Source organism: Perognathus longimembris, chromosome 20 (genome assembly GCF_023159225.1).
Source record: "Perognathus longimembris pacificus isolate PPM17 chromosome 20, ASM2315922v1, whole genome shotgun sequence".
In the NCBI taxonomy this organism is placed as follows: Eukaryota; Metazoa; Chordata; class Mammalia; order Rodentia; family Heteromyidae; genus Perognathus; species Perognathus longimembris.
In genome coordinates, this window is record NC_063180.1 from 29584329 (window position 1) to 29608062 (window position 23734).

Here is a 23734-nt window from a genome sequence, read left to right on the forward strand (position 1 = left end):
GGCCAACAAAGTAGACACTGGACCTTTTTGGTGGTCTGGCTTCCTATCCATTTCTACTGCCTTCGGCCCTGTGCCCTTTCTTGTCAGTTTCCCCTTCCTGTAACGCTCTGCTCCCCCTATACTACAGTGTCTCTCCTTTCCTCCTTCCATCTTCTCTAGGCTTCTATTCCCACTCACTCCTCCAATCATACTTCCTACTTCTGATGGTTTCCATACAGAGACACTGCCACATGTTCGTATTTGACCTTGTTCCCAAATTAAACTTTCCTGATGCTTAGAGAAAGTTGAACCTTTTCCATTTCTCTCCAAGAAGGCAGTCAGCTCTGGGATCCTTTTGGTGACTCCTGGTTCATAGCCCCTCCCCGACTATCTTTGGCCATCATAGAGAGAAAACTCGACCCTGTGAGCACCATCAGGCCTGTACTACCCTGACTCCAACTGGAGGAGCTCTGCCAAAGGAGCTCTGTGCCGGAATGATAGTGTGCCTCACAAGTGGCTTTCTGCTGTGTTTTAATACGCCCACAGGTCCCTGTCCCTAATCTACCTTGCTGGTGTTTGTGAGGCTGGGAAATCTGTGGAAAAGGCAGATGCAATCTTCTCTCAGGAAAGAGACCCTTGGTTTGCTGAAATGTTTGCAGGCATCAGTGCATATAAGTTTCTAGATGGCAGTGGTTGTAAGATAAGAAGGTTTACAGTTGCTTGCAGGGCATACGGAGGCAACCACTTTTAGTGAGAGAAGCTGGAAAGATGAGTTTTGAGTAACTGCAGAGCAGGCCCATTGGCTTATGCCTATAGTCCTAGCTACTTGGGAAGCAGAGATTGGAGAATCAAGGTTCAAGGTCAGCCTAGGCATAAAAATTCATGAGACTGAGTCACCTCGGGAGGAGGACGTGGAAGAAGAGAACACTGCTGGGCAAGCGGGACGGAAACCGACTGTAACCCCATGGAGCTAAGCAGTGTGTCGGGGTTTGAAGATGGCTGGGAGCTTAATGGTTTTGAAGGAACTGATGTGAAGGACATGCGGCTAGAAGCAGAAGCAGTAGTGAATGACATCCTCTTTGCCGTTAACAACATGTTCATCTCAAAAAGCCTGTGCTGTGTAGACGACGTGGCCTATATCAACGTGGAGACGAAAGGAACAGATACTGCCTGGAGCTCACTGAAGCAGGGCTGAGGGTAGTAGGTTATGCCTTTGACCAGGTGGATGATGATTTGCAGACGCCCTACCATGAAACAGTCTACTCCTTGTTGGATACGCTCAGCCCCGCCTACCGGGAAGCATTTGGCAATGCGCTGCTTCAGAGACTTGAAGCTTTGAAAAGGGATGGACAGTCATGACCAAGCTTCTTCCTTTAAAGGGGGCTGTTGCTGGTTACGAATGTTAACAGAAAACTTGAAATTCTTGCATATGATCAACGGTAGAAAACACATCCCTGGTTTTGTAAGTTTAATCATTTGCTTCAAATTTAGGCTTTTAACTCAGAATATGATTGACAAATGAGTTGGCTCAGTTTCTGATTCATCAAGGGAATTGTGAGGCCATGGCTAAGACACCATTATTAACATTCAGATTCCTTTATATAATTTCTCAGCATTTCAAACCCTAATCAGTGTCTCATTCTCTTACCACAGGGCTTTGAAGCTGCCAGCACTCTCTTTTACATAGGAAATTCTAGATTTGCACAGTAATATAGGAATTAGAATTACCTAACGTCAAACCTGGATTCAGCCTGCTAAATCAGGGGTTTACTACTTACTAGCTTGGACTGACTTTGTAGTGATTATTTTGCTACTAGCCTTATTGGAAACAAACGATCAACTAGTTTCCCCTGCACAAATTTTGGAATTCACTAGTTCACTTAATCTGCTTATATTAGTAATACAGAATGACAAAAGTGGATTCCTTGTCTAATAATTACTTACTAGTTCTTAACTAATAGTAAGTGAAAAAGGACTGAAATAGTTCTGCATTCCTTGTTTGCAACCACCGGCCAACTAAGCAGAGGACAAACCGTTAGCAAATGAATGTAATAATTACTTGTTTCAAAGATACCTAAGAACATGAGCAAATACAGGAATAGGCTCCATTCTCAACAGAAAGCATCCTCAGTGTGTATTATTTCAAAGAAAGAAGCTTCTGGTTTTCTAGAAGACAATATTTTGGCCTGTGTTGATTCTTATTCTGAATGTTTGTTTACATAATGTACAGTATATATATATATATATTCAGAAAGTATTTTTGCTTCAGCATTTCCTTTCTATGATGTGCTTTGGTACTCCCACGGGACCTCTCCCTCCCAGGTAGAGGGGCAGCGTCCCCTCGCAGTGCTCAGTGTACAGTGTCATATGAGTGCATTGTATGGATTTGAAACCAAAGGATGAATGAAGCATTCAGAGACTTCATAATTGAAAAAGAGATACTCTGTATTTTATATTTTGTTATAAGTACTGATATTTATAAACTTACTAAACCATACCATGCTGCTGTATATTTTTAAATATATGATGAACAGTGAGGACTGAAAAGTTGTTTTTCAGTCACCTAAAGCAGCCGCTGTAGCATTGTTGAGCTAAAATTTTGCATCTGGGTGCACCTTAATGAATATGTCACTTGCAGATCTTTTTAAAGTTATTTGACAGTAGCCAGTTTTAGCCTCCAAAGATCTTGTAGAAGCTCGGGATGTAGCTCAAGATAGAGCACTTCCCTAGCATGCTGGGACCCTGGGTTCAATCCCTAGGACTAGAAAAAGGAAAAGAAAAAGAAAATGATGACCAGAGCAAAGTCAAGGGTTGAAGTTGGTTTGTGTCAGTGTTCACGGGACCATGTTCTCTGGACCATTGGGTTTATATGGTCATGCATGTTCATCTTCCACACTGTTGTCAGATGCTTAACTGTTCAGAAATGAAGTTTAACTTCAGGTTGAACTCTCTCATGCTTAAACTCAGGCTAAGTATAAATGATATTTGTAAAGTTTGAATAAAACCCTGTTTACTCACTTTTGAGTTAAGTATGAAGAAAAGCAATTGTTCACTTAAAATTGAAATTGTTCATTTTGTGATAAATAATTGATTCCAAGAAAAAAAAATTCATGAGACTTCCATGTCTGGACAGTGCATTGGCACACCCTGTCATCCCAGGTGATGTAAGGAATCACATGTAGGAGGATCATAAGATTACAACTCAGGTTGTGAAACCCTGCCTTGAAAATAACCAGCGTTAATAAGGGCTGGAGGTATGGCTCAAGTGGTAGAATGCCTGCCTGCAAGTATGAGGCCCAGAGTTCAATCAACAAGACTGCCATAACAATAATATATTGTTTTTAAAGGGGGGGTCAGAATGGAGCCCTGAATCTCATTTCTAAAATTTAAGGGGCTAAGATAAATGAACTCTCTTAATCCATTGTGCAGTTTAGTTTTATTGACAAAGACACGCTTCTGTAATATATTGTAACCTAAAACAAATCATACAATCAATAGGTAGGCCAATTAATTGATCAGATGGTTCTTAAAAGAACTACAGGTGGCCAAAAAATACATGAAGATATGCTCAACAATCTTAGCCATAAAGGAAGTGTAAATCAAAATGGCATTGAGATTCCATGTCAGCTCCTATTTATACCCCAAACAGAATGACTGTCATCAAGTAAATAAAGAACAACTATTGGAGCCAGGCACTAGTGGCTCACGCCTGTAATCCTAGCTACTCAGGAGGCTGAGATCTGAGGGTTGTGGTTCGAATCCAGCCCAAGTAGAAAAGTTCATGAGACTCTTACCTTCAATAAACCACTCAGAAATAGCTGGAAGTAGTGCTGTGGCTCCAGTGGTAGAGCAGTAGCCTTGAGGACAAAAAGGCTCAGGAACAGCACCCAGGCCTTGAGTTCAAGCCTAGGACTAGCAAACAAACAAAAACTACTGGCAAGGGCTGGGGATATAGCCTAGTGGCAAGAGTGCCTGCCTCATATACACGAGGCCCTAGGTTCGATTCCCCAGCACCACATATACAGAAAACGGCCAGAAGCGGCGCTGTGGCTCAAGTGGCAGAGTGCTAGCCTTGAGCGGGAAGAAGCCAGGGACAGTGCTCAGGCCCTGAGTCCAAGGCCCAGGACTGGCCAAAAAAAAAAAAAAAAAACTACTGGCAAGGTGCATGGGGTTTGGCAGGGTATGGAAGGTATTCTATTGTTTGTGGGCATGTAAATTAGTATAGCCACTATGGAAATCGGTATGAAGGCGTCTCAAAAACTTCAAGAAATAGAATTCCTATATGATCCTGTTCTACTACACCTAGGCATAGATCTGAAGGAAGATAAGTCAGCAAATAGTAGAGATGCCTTCATACTCGTATTTGTTGTTTCACTGTTCATAATAGCCAAACTATGGATCAACCTAGGGACCCATCAACTGATGAATGGATAAGTTATATATATACATATACAATTTATATATTATATATTACCTATGGTATGTTATATATAACAGACTATTGTTCCATTTGTAAGAATATGGATGGAACCGGAAATCATGTTAAATGAAATAAGCCAAATTACAGGAGAAAATATTTGCATATTCTCTCCCATATGCAGATTCTAGACATTAAAAACAGACTGGCCTGAGTGTAAAGCAGGGACTGTTTGGGAGTGTGAACTCATAGGAGGGGTAAAGTTAAAGGAGAAGGTAAAAAGAAGGATAACATGATCAAGGTACTTCATGCACAAGGTTGAGCATAGAAGAATGAAAATTTGTTTTAAAAATAGAGGCAAAGTAAGAATAATTAATTTAAGGTGAATTTGATCAAGGACTATTATATGCATGTATGGAAATATCACAGTGAACCCCCTTTTTTAGTGTACATTAATTTTAAAGGAAAAAATGACACTACAAGTTAATCTGAAACAAAGAACTATTGTTTTGAAATAGCAATATGAAATAAGAAAGAATATAGTAATCCACCATCCTACCACATGCACGTAATCATTTTTAACTTAAATTAGGTCCCATCTTTTTGTACACACAGCAGCCAGGTCTGAGCCTAGTCAGCCAGTCCAAGCTGCAATTCGATGCCTGTCCGAGGATGTGGGCCTCTGGGTTGGTCAAGAGCACTGGGCTGGGGTTCCAGCTTACCCCAGGCCCTGCTTTCATTGCCTTTGACCTTGGACAAAGCAAGACATCCGTTTCCTCACGTGGTACCAATGATAGCAGACATGTCGATGCTGTTTGAAGGTTAGTCCCTTCCTAGCCACTTTGCTCATATTGGCACACTGAGTTCCCACCAGAGACCTGTGAAGACTGGGATTATCATCTTCTTTTTGTAGCAGAGGAAGGGCAAAGCCATGCCTAAAGTAGCACTTGTGGTATGCACAACAGGGCTTAGGTCCAGGGCCTAGGAACTGAGGGCCGGAGTGGGTCCTCTTCTTGTTACCCTCTGGGAGAAGGTCTCTGTGCCTATACCCTTGCACTGAGACCTTCCCAGAGCCCACAGGGCTGGAATGATCACAGAGAATGATGTCTGAAGAAATATTTTCATTCAGTATTCCCATCTCCCCAACTCTTGGAGGCCCTGACTCCAAGTGGCTTGTAGCTGCCCCAGGGAAACAACAGCCTGTTACATCTTCGTAGATAGGAGGTCCTGGGAGATAAGATGCCTAGATGCAGGCAGACGCCTCTGGCCTGCTACATCCACTCTGTACTTATTCTGGACAGCCTTCCCCATGTCTGCAAGCAAGGGACTCACTTGCAACTCCCATTTTTCCTAGTGGAGAAGAAGATGATGAGCTCTTCCTTGGCACCAGGCACCCAAGGGAGCCCATTCCCCTCCGGGCACTCAGGCAAGGCCTTCAGGTATACATCAGGAACTGGGAGGAGTGAGAAGATCTACTGCCCCCGGCCCCAAGACCTTGATCTCAGAGTTCTGTCTGGTAGCTGCAGGCATGGCGCTGGTTCCTGTTCTGTGGATCTCAGAGTCATGTCTGGGAACTGTAGGCAGGACACGGGTTCCTGTTCTGCATTCCTGGGCAGAGCACAGGGTTCTGGAGGTGTTGGCATTGCTCCAAGAGCCTCCGTGAGGTGCCATAGAAGATTGGTATTACTTACTTGTTATCAGAGCAAAAAGGCAGAAGTCAGTCTTTTCTGTAGTGGTACTGGCTGAGGAGGAGACAGACTGGTCTCTAGCCAAGACCAAGGTACAGTAGAGCTGAGAGAAGCTGACAAAGTAGAAGGAAGCATCCTTGGTTCACAGAAATCACAGCCAAATTTGAGAAAGAAAGGAGCCTCAGCCTAAAGACCACTGAAGAGGTTTGAGGGTGCCTAGCCACTTAAAGGCACTGGGGTGCCCTGGAGATCACCAAAGGGATTCCCATGCCATCACTGGAGGCTAGGCCTGGTTCCACTTTCTTCTAGGGAAGCAGGAGCATAAACTAGAGAGAGTGGCGAAAGGAGAGCCCCATGCCTCCTAAAGCCCATGACCAGAGCCTAAGCAGAGCCTCCAGATGCAGGAAGGGACCAAGGTTAGTTAGGCAGGTTGGTTGGCAGCCCCGGGGGATGGCCCTACCAACAGACTGTCTAAGAATAGGCTGCTGAAGATGCATCTATGGCCCAGAGGCCCTGGGTAGTCTGATTTCTATTCTGAGGTCTTAAGTCTCCCGAAGAACAAGTTCTGCTGTTGAGAGAGATGGATGTGTAGGGAGCAGTAGAGACTGAACTGTAGGAGGCTGAGGATAGAGCATAGATGTGGCAGGACTACTGAGCAGCACTAGAGGGCGCCATTCTCCATTGTTTCACTGCCCCGGGGGTGGGGGGGCGGGCGGGGGGGGGGGAGTGCAGACAACTGGCCAGCCAGGCCAGCTGGCTGCAGGGACTCGCAAACCAGCTGTTCCCTGGGGGCAACTGCAATTTCTTCTTTTCTAGCTCCTCAGTGGTTCATGTGCCTGGAGTGAACGATATTCAGTCCTCCTCCTCAACTGGGCAGAACATATCCCAGATCTCCCGGCAGCTGAACCAGAGCCAAGTGGCATGGTCCGGGAACCGTCCACCCTTCCCAGGACAGGTATGGGCACCCTGGGGATAGAACACCCAGCTCTGAAGATGGGTCGGTGCTCCCAGCTGGAGCCTACATCTCTAACAGCAGCTTGTCACTCAGGAGCAGCCACCGTAATTCAGGCACTGTGAGAACAGGGACCCTGCCTTTTCACTATTTCTGATTTCAGCATATCTTTCTCCCTGCAGCCTTGCCCCAGGGAAGCAAACAAGAAGGGATCAGACCCTTAGCCACTCCAAAAGAAGGAGCCCCCTTGTTACCTCTGATAACCAGGAGTGCCTGTAAGAACACAGCCACGTGATATACCAGCTTCCTCCTAGCTGCTGGGAGGATGGGTATCTATTGGCTGAGAAAGCTCTTGGTATTCATCATGCTGAGGCTGCATAGCTTCAATCCAGGGGACCCAGGATTCTATAGCCATGGAGTAGGGAGTAATTTCAACCACACCCACCCTGCAGATCCAGGTCCCCATATCTGGGCTGATCCCAAACCCATGTGCAGCCAGCCAGGAGAGGCAGGGAGTGTCACCCTCGATCCACAGCAAAGTCTTCTTCTGTCTGCTGTACCTGCCTGGACAAGCGGCAACCTGAAGTGTTGACAGCCTGTCTGGGGAGTTGGTATGGAGGTCTGACACTGATATTTCCTTCTCTTTGCTTATCCTGCCTGTAGCAAATCCCATCCCAGTCCACAGAAGTCTCCCTTTGGGATTGGAACGAGCCATGCTTACCCAGCAGACCCCTCTTCCTACAGCCCTCTGTCGAGCCCCGCGACCTCCTCGCCGAGTGGGAGTGCTTACTCCAGCCTTGCCAACAGGACTCCAGGGCTTGGTAGGTGGGGAATAAGGGAAAGAACTCCTGGGAGAGCCAGAAAAACAAGCTGATTTAGAAGCTGAACCCCAGGCTCCGAAAGTGGCTGGGCCAGGTCTGGAAGTCTCCAAGGGACCTCTCCTCTCCTGTATTGCAGGAGGAGGCCTGCGATGCCCCTAAGACACTGGACGCTTAGAGACTTTGTCTTTGTCGTCCTCCAGGCACAAGGACTGTATTTCTGTTCCCTGAGTGCTATTTCAACCCCTTATGGCCTTTGGCAGGGGCTTTTAGGTACCCTCATTTTAAAACCCCATAGTCTTGTTTCAGAAAAAATGAGAGAATATAGGGACAACCAATTGTGTCACTAGCACTATAGAGTTCTCTTACGTTTTTATTACAAGGGGACCCTATCTCACCTAAGAACTTCTTTCTCCATTTTGCTCTTAAAGCCTCAGGCCATAAAGGGTTCTGCACAGGTCTCAGGAGCCCTTGCCAGCTGCTCACTCTCTGTGGATTTCATGAGTCCTTGGTGCTGCTCTGAGGGCCCCGCTTCCACTCCCTAGGTTGTGGTAGACACGTTACACATTTGAATTCTCCCAGGAGGAGTCTAGTCCACTTCCTCCGGGCTGTCCCTGGGAGACATCCAACAGCAATGAGGGTCCAGGGCCTTTCTATACAGAACCTGTTGTCCTCAGATGGCCATGAAACGGGACTCAAACATCCAAATTTCCATTTGTGAAGTTGAAAGTTTCCATGGAGTGGTTCATCCATCAGCCTTATTCTAAAATGCCATACAGCAGCCGACACCCAACACGTGGGATTATCAGCTGCTCCCTGGCCCTCTTCAGCACCCCTACGGAAAGCAGGTCCTGGGCACAGCATTTCCTGACCATTTCTGAAGTGTGACAGCTCCTTGCAAGACAAGCCCTTGGCTGGTTGTCTTCAGTCAAATCCCAGAGCTTGTGGAGGTAGCAGAGGTGATCCCGGCCTCTCCACTGGACTGGCTGGAGCAGACAGGGTGTGGAGCCATGCCACACAAACTTGCAGGACATCCCCTAGTTGGCCAGGAGCAGATACCAGGGCCAGAAAGCAAAACATGTCACTTTGCACAACGCTGCCACAGCAACTGAACTTGACAGGCTGGCTTTGTCAACTTGAGTCCTCATGCTGAATGGGAAAAGGGCCCTCCTAGGTCTCCTTCCTGTCTGTGAGCCATATGATCATTAGTTCAGGAGCTTCAAGAATCAATCCAAAGGGGCTGGGAATATGGCCTAGTGGCAAGAGTGCTTGCCTCCTACACATGAAGCTCTGGGTTCGATTCCCCAGCACCACATATATGGAAAACGGCCAGAAGGGGCGCTGTGGCTCAGGTGGCAGAGTGCTAGCCTTGAGCGGGAAGAAGCCAGGGATGGTGCTCAGGCCCTGAGTCCAAGGCCCAGGACTGGCCAAAAAAAAAAAAAAAAGAATCAATCCAAAGCATGTCTTCCATTTCCTCCCACTGAGCTCCCTTGAGTTGTGAAACTGTGATCTTTATGTTCCCAGTAGTCGCTTCACTTTCATCTTGACTCAGGTCACAGCAAAACCTAGTCATGTGAGATGTAGTGTCTAGAGGCAGAGCAGGAAACCATACCAGCCACTGATGTGAGAACTGAAAGATGTAAGCCTTTATTTCCCTCAGTAGCTCAGTAGGGAAGGTATGTGTCAGGACCCAGGCAAGAGACAGAAACCAGGCCACTGTTTTGAATAGGAAAGCTTAAAGGCTTTATGATGCATCAATGGTGGCGAAGGAAGAGCCGAAGGAACACAACAATAATGAAAGTTATTGGGTTATAGGGTTGAGGTTACATAGACAGGAATGGAGCAAGAACTTGGAAGACAAAACCCTTTTGCACTAAGTCTGAGGTTCAGACTGTGGAGAAGGTGCATCTGCCACAGGATGCACTTCCCGGAAGCCCAGGGCTGCAGCTGACCTGAGACAATGTCTACACCATGACTAGTCTCAGAATTCACCAACCAGGTGGCTGAGAATTCCACCCAAAGTGAACATGAGGTCCAAGTGGCATTGCCGCAAGGCAGGGGTGGGCTGGTTTGCAGAGATTAGCAATGTGGCCCTGCTGTGAGGCAGACTGTAGGAGGAACACAACCACCAGAACCGGGAAGAGACACGCTCCCTCCACGCCTCTCTCCAGTCCAGGTGTGCTTTAGAGAGGATGGAAATAATTCATCCTTCCAAAGTGTCTAAAGGTTCTTCCAGCGAGAAATAGGATGCATAATAAGAGAGGAACCAGGGAGAATGCAACTTCAGCTATATAAAACGTTTTGATGGAGCTGGGGATATGGCCTAGTGGCAAGAGTGCTTGCCTTGTATACATGAGGCCCTGGGTTCAATTCCCCAGCACCACATATACAGAAAATGGCCAGAAGTGGCGCTGTGGCTCAAGTGGCAGAGTGCTAGCCTTGAGCAAAAAGAAGCCAGGGACAGTGCTCAGGCCCTGAGTTCAAGGCTCAGGACTGGCCAAAAAATAAAATAAATAAATAAATAAATAAATAAAACGTTTTGATAATCTAAAATGCTCCAGTAATCTGAAATATGATATGCCTATCTCTCTCCTAGATCTTGCCACCAAGATTCAGCCCTTATACTAGGGCTTGAACTCAGGGCCCCAGCACTGTCCTTGAGCGATTGTGCTCAAGGATAACTCTCTACCACTTGAACCACAACTCCACTTTCAGCTTTTTTTTTTTTTTTTTTTTTTTTTTTTTTTTTTTTTTTTTGGCCAGTCCTGGGCCTTGGACTCAGGGCCTGAGCACTGTCCCTGGCTTCTTCCCGCTCAAGGCTAGCACTCTGCCACTTGAGCCACAGCGCCGCTTCTGGCCGTTTTCTGTATATGTGGTGCTGGGGAATCGAACCTAGGGCCTCGTGTATCCGAGGCAGGCACTCTTGCCACTAGGCTATATCCCCAGCCCCACACTTTCAGCTTTTTAATGGTTAATTGGAGATTAAAAGTTGCACTGATGGGGCTGGGGATATGGCCTAGTGGCGAGAGAGCTTGCCTCGTATACATGAGGCCCTGGGTTCGATTCCCCAGCACTACATATACAGAAAACGGCCAGAAGTGGCGCTGTGGCTCAAGTGGGAGAGTGCTAGCCTTGAGCAAAAAGAAGCCAGGGACAGTGCTCAGACCCTGAGTCCAAGCCCTGGACTGGCCAAAAAAAAAAAAAAAAAAAAAAACCCACCTTCTGCTGTACCATTCGTAAGGAAATGGAAAGACCTGGGGGGAAAAATGATATTATGTCCAATAAGCCAGACCCAGAGAAACAAAGGTTGCACAGTTTCCTTCATTTGTGGTAGATAGAATATACCTATAAACCTATAAGTAAACACATTGGGCCACATGCAAGTGGTTTACAAATGAATTAACTGAAGCATAATAGACTCTACAGAGAGCTCTGATAGTATACAGTAATCGTTTAGAAAGACTGGGTCAAAGCCCAACAAATTTGACACCAGGAAATGGGCAATGGGTGCATGGGGTGGGGGGGGGCAAGGGAAAGACAAATGAAGGGGGGAAGGAGCTCCGAATGCAGTCAAAAATTCCTTGTATATGCAACAAAATTAAGAAAAGTAAGGGAAGGGATAGGTTGAGGGGACATGACCCTGGTCAAGATGTGTTGTATTCATCAACTGCCTTGTTAAATGGCACCTTTGTATAACTATTTAAAGATAGTTTTAAAAATTAAAACAAAAAAGCCCACATATGCTAGATGAAAATCAGGGACACTTGCCTTCCAGAGGAGCTGGAGAGAAGCCTCATGGTGCACTGGAGAAACAGCACCAAAGCAGCCATCTCTGAGTCACCGCAGCAGCTCATGGAAATGTGTTCTCTCATTTCCTCATGTTCCATTGCTCATGGGCTGTGCATCTGTGATTTATTTTCAGAGCACACTTTGGAATTTGACAGACTTTGATTGCTGGCCTACTACACAACTGAAACCATTTGCCATTTCATAGATGATAAAGCAAGTGACACTTTACACTAAAAGGGCTATAAAAGAAGCCGCCTGTGAAAGAGACAGACAGATGTCAAACCTGCTGACAGCACAGTCAGCAGACTCTCAGAGCCTCTTCCACCAGGCCAGTGTAGAACCCTTAGATTGCGCCAGGCCTTGTTATAGAGTTGAATTCTGTGCACATCCTGCTTAGAGGTGGCACTGGTGATGGGGATTTTGATGCTGGTAGAGTACCTGCATCCTACTGAGACCTAGCTCATGTGTACAGCGAAGGCTGCATGCATCAGGGCAGCTCCAGCTGCTAGTGGGCCCTGTCCAAGACCATGAGTGCCAGCTATTCTAGGACAGAGTGGGAGAACCAGCCCAGGAAAGCACCATGTGCTAATGAGATGCAGTGTAGGGAGGGGCCTGCACTGCATTGCATATCTTCTCTACCTTCTTCCATCATTTAAAGCAGAAGAGCCCAGGCCTGGAAGGGGTCTTCTGTGAGGGCCTTTCTCATCTCAGAGATAGAGACTCACCAGGCTATCTATTTCAGAGGGATAGGTCTCAGGTGACTTTCTCACATTTCTCTGTTTTATTCCTGTTCATAGCATGTATCTCCATTCCATTCTATTCCATTCTATTCTTCCTTTTTGTTATCTCTCGCTGAGTAGGATACAGTAGTCTCAGCCTGGGTTGTTCTTTGAGCTCAGACTGACACCTACTGCATAGCACCCGTTAGTGGTGCTGGAGTGAACATTTCTGATGACACCCTGGGTAAGTTGGCATGAAATGTAGGAGTTAGGCAAAAGAAAGGAGGTAACCCAAGCAAGGGAGGACTGGGAGGTGGGCAGAAAGGAGGTGACACACTGAGGAGAGATGATTGCTCCAACAGTGGCTGGGGCGGAGCTGGGGTGAGGTATGGAATGAGCAGCGAAGCAATTGAGATGAACAGAGGCCAGATTTTATACTTCTGTGTTAGGCTGCAGGATGTGTGTCTTCTTGGACCTCACTAGTGGAGTGTGGTGTGACGGTTGGCTTCAGTCTCTCACTTTACCAGTGTGAAAATCACTTTCATATGTATTTTCTCGTATGACCCTGGAAGCGAGAACTTACCCTCCACAGAAGAAGAGGCTGAGTGCCTAGAGTCATGTATATGAGACACCTAGGATCACTTGTGTGCTGTCAGTATTCTGGTGTCAGAGGGCCAGTTGAAGAAGGCAAGACCGCCTGATACAGCTGTCCATCTAGAATGGCAACCAGGACAGAGCTAAAGATAATGGGGATGGAAGAAGTACCTAGGCCAAAGGTCCCCGGAGGAATATCGGTGACTGATAAGTTAGTGGAGTGAGTTTTTCCTGTTTTGTTTAATGAGCATTGATAGAACACATGGGAGCTCCTCCTGGATTCTGTTAGTTTGCATTTTTAGCTCATTTAATGCTCACAACAACTACCTAAGAAAAATCATTTCACAGACAGAGAAGCTGGTTAGATACACAGGGAGGTTAGATAACCTTGGTGAGGGTCACAAAGTTCTCGGTGGTAGAATGCTGGAGTCCCTGGTCTCCACTGGTCCTTTCTAGCTGACAAATGGTGGTGCTCATGACTAAGACAAGGGCTTGGAGAGGTGGAAGCTTGAAAGAGGAAGTTTGTATCTAGAGCTGTGTAGAGTTAATATGTCTGCGAGATACCCAGGAACCAACATGGGCTCTTCTAAGACAGTTCTGGCCATGTTAAGTGGAATGTGCTACTTGCTAAACGTGGTGAGGAAGACCCCATTCAAGGGACCCATGCCATCAGATCAGGGTCTGTCCTGCACTGCAAGGAAGCTTTGTAATGGGGAAAGATACTAGGCTCCCACACCAAGAAAGCAATTTTCTTAAAACTCTAAATTACTTTTTTTTTTGGGGGGGGGGCAGTCCTGGGCCATGAACTCAGGGCCTGAGCACTGTCCCTGGCTTCTTTTTGCTCAAGGCTAGCACTCTGCCACTTGAGCCACAGCGCCACTTCTGGCCGTTTTCTGTATATGTGGTGCTGTGGAATTGAACCCAGGGCCTCATGTATAGGAGGCAAGCTCTCTTGCCACTAGGCCATATCCCCAGCCCCAAGAACTCTAAATTACTAAGAAACATCAAGGTTGAAGAGAATTCTTGTTAGACTCGGGAATAGAATGCTTGCTGAAGTTGGATTAGGGTGATAACGCATTGAGGTAAGGAATTTTTGCCAAAATATACTAGCTAGCTTCCATGATCCTCACAAAATACCTGAGTTAATGATAAGTATTATGAGTAATATAACTGAATGATAAAGTGAAAAGTATATTTTGGCTCATGCATTCAGATGTTTTAGTCAAAGAATGAACACACCTGTGAACTGGCCTTGGAGTGGTAGATGGCAGGGCACACCCACTCACCAAAGGAGCCAGGAACCAGAAGAAGGAAGAGCTCAAAGTCCCAGGATCCCATTCACTGTGCCCTGGGGCTTCAGGTCCTCCTGTTAGGCCCAGCCTCACGAAGGTTCTACCACCTGCCAGTAAACACCCTTAGAACCGAGTGTTCAATTTCTGTGGGAATCTTTCCCACACTCGGCTCTCCAGGGGCAGAGAGGAATCCAAACAAGAGCAGAGACCTCAGAAGAGGCTCACTGAAGGTTTGGTCCAATGAAATGGGCACCTTGTCATTTTCAGCTTGGAGTCCCAAAGAGGGGGGACTGGTCAAGATGAGACACAAGATGGAAAAGCGCTGAAAAGTGTGTGTTACACTCAGCCAACAGAGCTTGCCCTGCAGCACAGATTACAGCAGCTGCAGTGCCTGAGGGCAGACCTCAGAGACCTCAGACAGGCTGACCTCAGAAAGGAAGCAGAGGTGCAGACCCCAAGTGTGAACAAGGTTGTCTGGCCACAGATGGAGACAGACAACAGGACCTCCAGGGTTAATGAAGGGCTCTGTTTGATTTCTTCCTAAGATGAAAGAGATGTCTGTCATGGTGTTAAATACTAGAAGAAGTAGACATTAGAAGTTGCTGGGTGGGAGAAGGCTAGTGGATGCAAAATCTTCCCACCTCGGAGGGGGGGGGCATGTAGGGGTGGATGTCATTTCCTCTACTGACATGAGAACACGATGGAGGACAGAAATTGGGGCAGGGAAAGAGAACACTTCAGCAACAACATGTAGGCTTCTGACTTGGATTTCCAGATTGGTGGTGATGTTTGTGCTGGTGTTTAGGACATGTTCTAGAAGGAGTGAGTGAAGCCACCTTTGGGGTGCAATCATCTGCTGGTGTCATAGATTTAACCAGCAAAGGAAGTGAAGGTATTTCTGGACGTGCAGATGTAGGGTCACCAGCACCCAGTGTCATTTCCAAAGCTTCCGAAGTAATACAACTGCATGAGGGATGGAGGAGCAGAATGAGAAAAAGTGAGAGTCCAGAATGGAGGCCCTGAAGAGTGACCTACCTGGCAGGTGGAGAAAGAGCACAGAATGCTGGGTAGGAAGCCCAGGGTAGCAAAGGGTTTTGAGAAGGGATCCGTGTGGACGTGTAAACTCCAGCAAAGCAGTTGGATAAAGTAAAGGGGGAAAATGTGTTTTGGATTTAGCCATGAGGAAGTCATTGGCGACCTTGGCAGTCACTGCAGGGAGTCGGGGAAGAGACAGCCAGAATAGAGTGACTTGAGGCTGTGGAATCTGGCAAAGCAGAGCCAGCAAGTGTAGATTGTTCTGGGAAAAAAGAAAAGAAAAGAAAAAAAACCCAAGACATTTTGAATTGTATGGATTTCATCACTCTGCAAGTTTTCTGCCAAAGAATGTTGGGAATGCCAAGAAACAAACAATTGGTGCAGCCCCTCTTTTCCTCATGCGGTGGAGCCTTGGAAGGCTTCTCCCACCTCCCCAGTTCTGTCTCCGGATCTCAGGCAGAGGCTGGTGGTAATGACCTTCTCTCTTTCAGGCCATATCCTGGACCTGAAGACGGGGACGGTCAAGAAAGAAGAGCAGCAGTCGTCCATGCGGATGTGCCTGGGTTCCCGGCGCTCCTTCATCTGCAGGATGAGGTCTGTTGGAGACAGCAGTGCCATGGCTGTGGCTGGTGTGCTCCCTCTGATCTGCCATGCAGAGCCGGGCGGACCTGGCCAAGGTCACAGGGGGAGATTGCATTTCTCTCCAGTGACCTCAGCCTGCTTGGTCCATTGTGCAAGTGTGTCCTTCTTCTTCCCATCTGTTATCCCCCTCTTTTCTGCCCATTCTTCGATCCACACCTGGTTGTTCACAATTCTCCTGACTGTTTCCGTGTCCAGCCTTTCCCATCAGGGCACACCCCTACCTCCTAGTTTCTCCCACCGCCCAATAATGCTGTCAGATTATGTGTCCATCGCTAGGTTAATCCATGGATGAGATCAGAGCCCTCATGATCCACACCCCAAACCCTATGATTAGACGCTGGAGCCAAGCCTTTTAGAGGACATTTGAGCCTTATGGGGAACAGTTCATATATGAACCATAACAACTCAAAAAGTCTTAAAGACTGAGGCTGCATCACTTGACCCCAGAGTGGAGCTCAGCAGGAACTGCACCTGCAGGCAAAGGCACAAGGCCATCGTCTACCTCCCTCTCCTCCCCCTCCTTCTCCTTCTCCTCCTCCTCTTCTTCTTCCTCCCTGGCATGTAACACCCAGCTTCTTCTTGAGCCCCAGTCTACAAGACTAGAAGATTCTGCACTGGTCTTAGTTTAGCCCCAAATCAGCCTTCACTATCTGACCTCTCCTTTCTGTCAAGCTGCCTGACCCCCGCAGGGCTCCAGGAGGCCCAGCACAGTGAGCCACTGGCCAAGGTTAGTTTGATGCGTTTGCTGTGAGGCCTGGGACTGCACTTTGTGTCTCCAGGCAACTACAAGGTTGTCAACAGGAGATGCTTCGCATCTGCTCCTTGACCCCTTGGCTAGATCTGCAGAGCTGGCAGCATTCATAGGGGCCCCTGTTAAAGGAATGGCTCTCCAGGACCTGGGGTTCGCTGTCCTCTGTCCTGCATCTGCCCTCTCTAGGTTGGGGAGTTGGAATTGGTCCAGAAGGCATAGGTGAAACCCCCTTCACCTCCCCTTAAGTCACACAACAGCACATGAGGGTGGAGCCTCACTGCCTGCTTCCTGTTCACCTGGCGGGGGCACACTGGGTCTTGGAGTCATATGGCCAGCACTCTTGCAGGAGCACCATGCCATCAGCCAGCGAAGTCGAGCAGGGTTGTCCTGCAGTGTTTGGTGAATGGCACCAGTGCCTATCCTTGCTCAGAAGCATTCAGTAATGCTCAGGAAATAGAAATTACTCTCTTCTTCCTTCTCTTCCTCCTCCTCATTTTTGAGATAGGCTCTCCCTTTTTGCCTCAGACCAGCCTAGATCTGATCCTCCGATTTACAGTTTCTGTGGTAGCTGGGATGACAGGAATATGCCACTATGCCCAACATTTTCTGTTGAGATGGGATCTTACAATTTGTTTTTTCTTATGCCTGCCTGGAACCGCAGTCCTCTTGACCTCAGCGTCAGTGAGATGTACTACCATGGTCAACTACTGGCTGAAATGGAGCCTTGTGAACTTTATGCCTAGGTTGTCCTTCTAATCTTGGCCCTAAGAGTAGCTAAGACTATAGGCATGAGCCACCACCTCAAGCAGGAATAAATTCTTAATGGCATCATCCAAGCAATTCCCTTGCAAGTTCATTGCTTGGCAGTGTCATGTATACACTTCTGTTATCTGTATAAAATGCCATTATCAATTAATGCCCTGTATCAATTAAATTCACTTAGTCCTCTCTCTGCCCTGGCATTTCTCTAGATGTACTCCAAATTGCTTGTTGAAGTGCCTAGCCCACACTGCCTGATCTGTGGGAAGCAGCCTTCTCTGCTGATAATGCAACTTAATTTCAGCAGGACACTGGACACAGTCCATGGGAAAAGAGCAGAGATCCTGCCAGCATACCTAGGCAACAAAGCCACAGACTGAGCCTACTGTGAAAACCTTTGAAGCTCTGGCAGCTTTCCGAAATCCCAGAGTGAAATGGCACTCTTACCTTTGTTGTGTTGCAAAGTAAGATGCCTCGGCTGGAACTTGCCTTGCAGTTGGAAAATGAAAATTCACTTACCAAGTGGGCATAACTACCAGTGGCCAGAGCCTGGCCACTGTGCAGGCTTTGGATGTTTGCTACCTGGGATGCTGGAAAGGTCATTGAGAAGGTCCTAACAGAGTGGGAGTGCTGCTGCTTCTCCCCTAGCTCCCAGAGAGGGCCTCACGGAAAGGTTTGGTTTTACCCCTCCTTGTGTCTTGCTCCCACTCTCTCCTCTGCCATCAGCAGGCTTGCAGCTGTCTAGATGATTCTAGGATCAACACACACAGGAAGGAAGGGAGAGCTTCCAGAGGTGTGATGCTGAAGCATGAGAAGATGCTACCGTTCATCAACTGGCAGCATCTGTTTTGAGTAGGTGTCTTTGTTCAGGCCTGAAAAGACACTACTACTGTCATCACCCACCCCCTTGTTTCCTGAAAGCCACTGTGTTACTGAAATGGGCTGTAGGACTCTATAGAGCTGGACTTCTCTGCACTCTCTGTGTAGGAGCGATGGGGTAGGCCCTAAAACACTTTGCAAGTGGATTTAAAGTAGATCAACTGATTTTCCCCTGATGCCAATCGAAATTCAAAGGCCTGCAGGCCTGCTCCTTCACTTTGCAGAGTTTTGGCCACAGGTCTCGCCTGAATAGATGCGTAAGCATCCATTAAGGCCCATGAACTTTCTAGCAGCAATGTGTGTGTGTTGTGAACTTACCTGGATCTCTGCTCACTCTAATCTGTCAAATCTTAGGTGTGGAAATGCTCCCTTGGATCACCTGCCCCTTAACAGAATAACCACCATGAGGAAAAGGTTCAGGTCAGCACCCTCCTGATATGTTCGTGGGACTATGCAGGTTGATAGTGTTGGTGTCCTAAACCGGGGAGTGGCCCAACTTAAAGAGGGCTGAGTTTAGGGAGAACCAAGATTGTGCTCCAGGGAGGCAGTGGCTGAGGCAAGAATGTGACATTGACTAGAATGTGCCTATCAATCTACAAGAAAACACTCTGGATGGTAAAAGACCAAATGTTCCCCAGGTCGTGATAAATTATACAGATCTCTAGACATTCACCAAGTGAGGCCAAAGGATGATATTCTTAGGAAGGGATCAAAAAACTCTTTTCCTGTGTGCATAAGAGCATATACAATAATATTTATCAAAATGAACTCTAAGGGTCTGGGAGTATGGTCTAGTGGCAAGAGTGCTTGCCTCGATACATGAAGCCCTAGGTTCCATTCCTCAGCACCACATATATAGACCAGCCTGGCAAAAACAAAACAAACAAACAACAAAACTCTAAGAAATGGAAAACAGGAGGTTTGGGTTTTTTTTTTTCCCCTTTGTTGCTATTTTGGTTTTCCTTATCATTTGTCTTGTTTGTAAGTTTATCTATCTTTGGGAGTGGAAGGGGAAATGGAGGAACAAAGGTTAAACAAATGCTGCAGGGCTGGGAATATGGCCTAGTGGCAGAAGTGCTTGCCTCTTATATATGAAGCCCTGGGTTCAATTCCCCAGCACCACATATATGGAAAATGGCCAGAAGTGGCACTGTGGCTCACGTGGCAGAGTGCTTGCCTTGAGCAAAAAGAAGCCAAGGACCTTGCTCGGGCCCCAAATCCCAAGTCCCAGTGCTAGCAAAAAAGAAAAAGAAATGTAGTCATTACCTGATTATGTAACTGCAAACCCCATGTATATCACCATTACAATAACAATTAATAAAAAATTATATATAAAGAGTATGAGGTTTCATAGAATTTACTTGTGACTTCCAGACCGTGTGGGAGGAGCTGAAACAGGGTGAAGAGAAGTTAAGATTCAAAGTTCTGAGAAAAACAAGGGAGCACACAACCTTCTGAGTAATTAAGATGACAGACATCAGCCTCCGGTGTCTGGCTTCAAGCTGTGTTTCTGGAGGTCCTGTCAAGTCACAGGCCTTGTAGTCGTGCTGTCAACAATGAGGCCAGCATGACCCATGAGGGTGTTCCATGTCCTGAACACACTGTGAGTCCTGCCTTTGCCTTGAAAAGTGATCCTCCACACAGAAGTGACCATCAGGCATGCAGCCATCTCCACGCCCTGGGCGGGCTGTGCATGTGCAGTTGGCCAAGGTGACTGCTCAGCGATACCCAGGACCCATCAGCCAGAACATTCACTGCCTTGTCAGGGCCTCAGTGCTGGTGGATTGGGGATGGAAAGGAACATGGCGTCCTCTTGGTTTCCCTGAGCCTCACCTGCCACTGGCCTGGCATGACAGTGCCTCTGTGGACCACTGGTGAACAGAGATAGGGGAACTGGAGATCTCACTGACCTAGGGGCAAGGACACACACGCTGCAGCCAGCAGGGATGGCAGCAACCTCAGTCCGGATTCCCAGAGCATCAGTTTCCTTGGCTAGGTGTGGGCACAATGGAGCCAGCCATACTCAGCAGCTTCCTCTAGGAGAAGTGGGTGGGAACCACAGAGCCGGTTCTGTAAAGGTCTAGTTCAAGGAGTGAGAGCTGTCACCACAGAGAACACTACGTAGTTTGGGAAGAAGAAAAGGATTTCAGTGTCAATGAAGATGGCCACCTGGAAGCAAAGAATCCCAGCTGGCACTGACTGCTGACCACACTCAGTACACTCAGCTGTCCTTCGGCTGTCTAGTTGCATTTTCCTTCTCCTGGCCCTGGGACTTGAACTCAGGGCCTGGGCACTGTTCCTCTGTTTATGTGCCTAAGGCCAGTGCTCTACCACTACAAGCACTATGCAGAATGTGGTTTCTGGGTGGCTCATTGGAGCTCAGAGTGTCAAGAGCACCTTGCCTGGGCTGACTTTGACACACAGCCTTCTGAGTAGTTAAGATGGCAGACATCAGCCTCCAGTGTCTGGCTTCAAGCTGTCTGTCTCTGGAGGTCCTATCAAGTCACAGGCCTTGTAGTTGTGCTGTCAACAACAAGGCCAGCATGACCCATGAGGGTGTTTCATGTCCTGAACTCACTGTGTGTCGTGCCTTTGCCTTGAAAAGTGATTCTCACCACAGAGGTGACCATCAGGCATGGATCCATCACCACGCCCTGAGCGGGCAGCGAATGTGCAGTTGGCCAAGGTGACTGCTCAGCCACACCCAGGATCCATCATCCAGAACATGCACTGCCTTGTCCTGGCCTCAGTGCCTGGTGGACTGGGGATGGAAAGGAGCAGGGCGTCCTCCTGATTTCCCTGAGCCTCACCTGCCACTGGCCCGGGGCTAGACATGACAGTGCCTCTGTGGGCCACTGGTGAACAGAGATATGGGAACTGGACAGCTCACTGACCTAGGGGCAAGGACACACACGCTGCAGCCAGCAGAGACGGCAGCACCTCAGGCTGGATTCCCAGAGCATCAGTTTCCTTGGCTAGGTGTGGGCTCCTCTAGGGCCCTGATGGCACATGAGCGTTTGTGGTGCTGAGGTAAAGCAGGGAGGACAGGATGTCAACAAGGCTGTAACTGGCAGGTGTCCTGGCCCATGAGAGAATGAAGAGGAGTAGGGATGGTCCCTGGTGTGAAGTGCAGGCCCTTCTGTCTGCCTGCCACCCATGTGCTGGAATAGAAGGATGACCTCTAGTCCTAAAGCCATACCAGTCTTGAGTGTCAGTGTGACTCCAGGAGGGTTGTGTGTGAAGATGTGTACAGACTGTGCAAAGGCAGCTTGCCCACATTTGGGTGTTGTTGGTGTGTAAGCTGTCTTCTGACTTCCTGCAGGTGAGAGGCCATCTCCACACACCAGGCCCTCCCTGTGCATGTGCAAGCAGGAGGCTACCCATCCGTTCCCACACTTGAGCTAGGGAGGAGGGGTGTCCCTATGATCTCTCTTAGGGTCTCTACCTTATAGGACAAGAAAACATCAGGGAAGGCGAGAAAACCACAGCGGGAATGGAGCAGAAGGAGTTGTGTGTATGGAAGGAGGCCTGGATGGCTGGAGACAGGTTGAAGGAGGGTGGACAAGACAAGACTCAGGGCCTGGGAATGGCACTCACTGCCCATGCCGAGCCAGTCTCTCCCCAAAGCGGCATTGACAACCAGACGCACACGGAGCAAGGGCTACCTCCTGGGATCCAGGACCCCTGCAGGCTCCAGCCAGGCCTCGTGCTTCTGGTCTCCAAGAGGAGGTGGCTATGGGCTCCATTGAGACAGACGCTGGGCAGTGGCAGTACCCTGTTGAACTGAGCCTCTATTTTGTGTTGTTTTTCTGTCTGGTGGATGGGCCCTGGGGGCTCTTTAGCCCTGAGGCCTCCCAAACAGCAGCCCACACTATCTCAGATGAGTCCTTGGCGGCATCAGGGATGGGAGGTGGGACAGACAGGAAGGAGAGAGGAAGAAGAGAGACAGAGCCACCCCAAGTCCCAAGTTCTCTGGCCTGGAACTTGGTGGTCATTCCCCCGTCCCATTTCTTAGCAGTCAGGTGTGGAGAGCATACTATGTGGAGGGGAGGGCCCTAGGGGCTTGGGCACCAAGAAGCTCCTGTGAGTGTGTCCTCTAGCTCAGTGGCCACATGCAGAGCCGAGCCACAGGGCTCAATTCTGGGAGTCCTGGAAGGAAACGGGCAGGTCTGTGGCACAAGGGCCTGGTATCTGAGTCTCAGCCATTCCCATCTGCCTAGGATCCCCAAGAATGCCTACAAAGGATTTCAAGCAGCATTTTCTAGATGGCACAGCAGAAGCCTAGGGCTTGCTCAAGTGGCATTTAGATTTTTTTGCTAGTCCTGGGGCTTGAACTCAGGCCTGAGCAGTCCCCAAGCTTCTTTGTGCTCAAGGTTAGCACTCTGCAACTTGATCCACCCGCTTCTTCTCGCCTTTTCTATATATGTGGTGCTGAGAAATCGAACCCAGGGCTTCATGTATACGAGGCAAGCACTCTTGCCACTAGGCTATATTCCCAGCCAACGCCTTTAGTTTGTTTTTTTTTTTAAATCTAATTGTTAGATCAGCAAACTTATTTTCTTTTAAGCCGTTCATGTGAAAGCAGCTTGTTTTTGTTTTGTTTTGGTTGCCAGTCATGGGGCTTGAACTCAGGGCCTGAGCACTGTCCCTGGCTTCATTTTGCTCAAGGCTAGCATTCGACCTCTTGAGCCACAGTGCCACTTCTGGCTTTTTTCTATATATGTGGTGCTGAGGAATTGAAACCAGGGCTTCATGTATATGGGGCAAACACCTTACCACTAGGCCATATTCCCAGCACCACACATTTAGTTTTGTGTGCCGGCTCACCATGAAATTGTTCCCTGCCAAGGGAGAGCATGAGTAACGTGGGCCATTTCCTGTTCTTGGTGAGATGGGGACTTAGGAGCCCCAACATCTGATGACCTGGCAAGAAGTAGCTGGAATGGGATCCCCAGGGATCAGGGCCAAGTGGCTTTGGAGCCTCTGAGAAATACAATGTCACCTCCAGGGTCCCATCTGGGTGGGGAGACACAGTGTGCTTAGGACACCACATGGATTGATCTCCCTGAAGGTGGACACCACTGTCAGGGGCTAGGTTGGGACACTGAGCTGGAGGTGGGCTCACCCTGGCCAGTGGGGGTCTGGGCTAGACCCATCCAAGGCGTGAACAGGGAGGGCCCTCTGCAGAGGTGAGGTCAGAAAGGCTCAACTGATGAGCTGTGGAGCGATGACCTCACAATGGCTCAGAGAATCTAGAGCCCTGGTGCTTCCGGGCACCAACAGTCCATACAAGCCACAGACTGTGCACTTGTATGGATCGTGACTATTGAAAAATGTTTGGTTGTTGTTGGCAAATTCGTCGAGGCTCAGGCCTGAATGAAAGGCGGAGAGGCTGCTTGGCGCGTGTCTGTCCATGCTGG

General features: G+C 48.2%; 1 protein-coding gene and 1 pseudogene across 1 annotated transcript in view; both read left to right on the plus strand.

Moving 5' to 3' along the window:
- The window catches only part of LOC125368185 (aryl hydrocarbon receptor nuclear translocator 2-like), a 67751-nt gene extending 48812 nt beyond the window's left edge, over positions 1–18939 (plus strand). Inside the window, 8 exon segments of the mRNA XM_048369038.1 lie at positions 526–546; positions 548–668; positions 5751–5835; positions 6901–7039; positions 7700–7716; positions 7718–7857; positions 15775–15877; positions 18669–18939. Coding sequence (XP_048224995.1) covers positions 526–546; positions 548–668; positions 5751–5835; positions 6901–7039; positions 7700–7716; positions 7718–7857; positions 15775–15877; positions 18669–18750 — 708 coding nt within the window. The 3' untranslated portion in view covers positions 18751–18939.
- LOC125338890 lies at positions 748–1430 on the plus strand (annotated as a pseudogene).
- Positions 18940–23734: the final 4795 nt, after the last annotated feature.